Here is a 2,549-nt window from a genome sequence, read left to right as displayed (position 1 = left end):
TTCAAGACTTTAAGAAGCATTTAGCCGAGTTGCCTGTTTTGGTAAAACCGGAGCCGGGGGAAAAGCTATGGTTGAAGAAAGAAAATACTTCTCAAAGAAAAATGCTCTAATTTTTCTAGTGCAAAATTAGAGTGGTTCTAGCTAGTTGGTGGTGGGCTTAATATTTGAGCAAGGTGGGCTCAAAGGGAAGCTTGAAGATTGTCTTGCCATTCAAGAGCTAAGGTCTTTACACCTTAGTTGGAGCAATCATCAACCTCAAGAGGTGTCTGCCACTGAACTTGTTGTTAGGTCTGTTCTCATCAAGAAAGAAGGGATAGATTAGAAGCCCGTGTACTATGTCAGTCATGCTCTCCGAGGGGCAGAATTAAAGTATACTGAAGTGGAAAAAATAGCTCTAGCACTGGTAATGACTGCTCGGAAATTAAGGCCATACTTTTTGTCTCATCCAATAGTGGTCCTCACCGATTCTCCGCTTGGAAGAATAATGACACATGCAGAAGTCTCAGGAAGAATGGTCAAATGGACAATAGAGCTGGGAGAGTACGACATCGAATATCAGCCCCGGGCTGCTATCAAAGCCCAGGCTTTAACAGATTTCTTAATAGAGATGATCCCGCCGGCAGAAGAAGAGGTATGGAGAATTTTTGTTGATGGTGCTTCAAATCTATCCGGATGCAGAGTTGGAGTGGTCATAATTACCCCATCCAGGGAAAAAATCAAATTGGCCCTGAAAATTGATCCCCGAGTCACAAATAATGAAGCTGAGTATGAAGCTGTTTTATCAGGATTGCAGGCCGCCCAGGAGGTTGGGGCCTCCCGAGTGATTATTTATTCTGATTCTCAGTTGGTAGCACAACAAATTAAAGGTGGTTACGAGACCAAAGATGAAAAAATGCTCAAGTACCTGAAACTTAACACAGCACGGGCTGCAACTTTTACCGACTGGAGCATTGAACAAATTCCCCAGGAAGAGAATGGGGAAGCCGATAATCTCGCCAAGATGGCCGCCTCCATATCCGAAGTAAGCACCCGTGAAATCATGTGTTTCACCCGGATGGTGCTCTCTATTAATGAGGAAATACCACCGGTCCAGAAAAGTTCATGGATGACTCCGATCGTGGAATACATAATACATGAGAAGCTCCCAGAAAATCGAGTCCAGGCCACGAAAATCAAAAAACAAGTGCATAGGTTCGTCTTCCTGAATAATGTTTTGTACAGGCGATCTTATCAGGGCCCATTACTCAAGTGCTTGTCAGAAGACGAGGTAGAGTACGTCCTCCGGGAAATACACGAGGGATGTTGTGGGGAACATCTCGGAGGAACAGCTCTGTCTCGAAAATTATTTTGGCCGGATTCTGGTGGCCCCGAATGAATCAAGATGCTGCCCGGCTTGTAAAAAGATTTCAGGGTTGCCAGCACCACTCTAATTTTCACCATCGCCCAACTACAAGTATGCAACCAATCTTTGCATCATGCCCTTTTGACCAGTGGGGTTTGGATATTGTGGGTCCTTTCCCCATAGCCCGAGCACAGAAAAAGATCCTTCTGCTGGCTGTGGATTATTTCTCCAAGTGGGTAGAGGCTGAGCCATTAGCCAAGATTACCGAGGATGAAGTCATGAAATTTCTTTGGAAGAATATTGTTTGCAGATATGGCATCCCGAGGAGATTAATTTCTGATAATGGAAGACAGTTTTAGGGAAAGAAGATCACCTCCTGGTGTCAGGAAATGAAGATTATTCAATCTTTCACCTCAGTAGCTTACCCTCAAGCTAATGGCCAGACTGAAGTGACTAACAGGATCATTGTGCAAGCATTGAAAGCCCGGCTCCATGGGAAGGGTAAAGATTGGGTGGAAGAACTACCGAGTGTCTTATGGGCATATCGAACTACGCCTCGATCATCTACTCGGGAGACACCCTACAGCCTTGTCTATGGTTCAGAAGCAGTCCTGCCGGTGGAGATCGGGCAATCTTCTACTCGGGTAAAATCTTACTCGAGCAACAATGATCAATCCCGGGCCATTGAGCTTGACCTGGTTGAAGAAAAGAGAGACATAGCCGCCATCCGAATGGAAGCTTATCGTAGTCGGGTAATGAAATCTTACAATAAACATGTTCGGGCACGAGACTTTCAGATAGGGGACTTGGTCATGAAAAAGGTCAAACCAGTGGGTGATTAGGGAAATTAGAAGCCCGGTGGGAAGAACCCTTCAAAATAATTCGAAGAGTCAGCTCAGGTGCAGCTTACTATCTTGAAGATTCTCAGGGACATACTCTCAAGAGGCCGTGGTATGCTTTTCATTTAAAGAAATATTATGCTTAAAAGCATGTGTATTTATTAGTTTCTTCTTCAAATAAAGAAAGGATTCGGGAAAATGTCTAAAAAGTCCAGGGAATCCGTACCCTGGCCCGGTGGACCCGTACCCCGCTTACATGTTAAGTCCAGGGACCCGTACCCTGGCCCGGTGGACCCGTGCCCCAGGTTATATCTTAAGTCCAGGGACCCGTACTCTGGCCCGGTGGACCCGTACCCCGGTTATATCTT

General features: G+C 45.5%; 1 protein-coding gene across 1 annotated transcript; it reads left to right on the top strand.

The window, feature by feature from the left end:
* The first annotated feature begins 406 nt into the window (after positions 1-406).
* On the top strand, positions 407-1,375 carry LOC142521330 (uncharacterized). Its single transcript, XM_075624548.1, has one exon. The coding sequence runs from the start codon at positions 407-409 to the stop codon at positions 1,373-1,375; it is 969 nt and encodes a 322-aa protein (XP_075480663.1).
* Positions 1,376-2,549: the final 1,174 nt, after the last annotated feature.

Source organism: Primulina tabacum, chromosome 12 (genome assembly GCF_025594145.1).
Source record: "Primulina tabacum isolate GXHZ01 chromosome 12, ASM2559414v2, whole genome shotgun sequence".
Classification (NCBI taxonomy): domain Eukaryota; kingdom Viridiplantae; phylum Streptophyta; class Magnoliopsida; order Lamiales; family Gesneriaceae; genus Primulina; species Primulina tabacum.
This window is presented reverse-complemented; position numbering and strand designations above follow the sequence as displayed.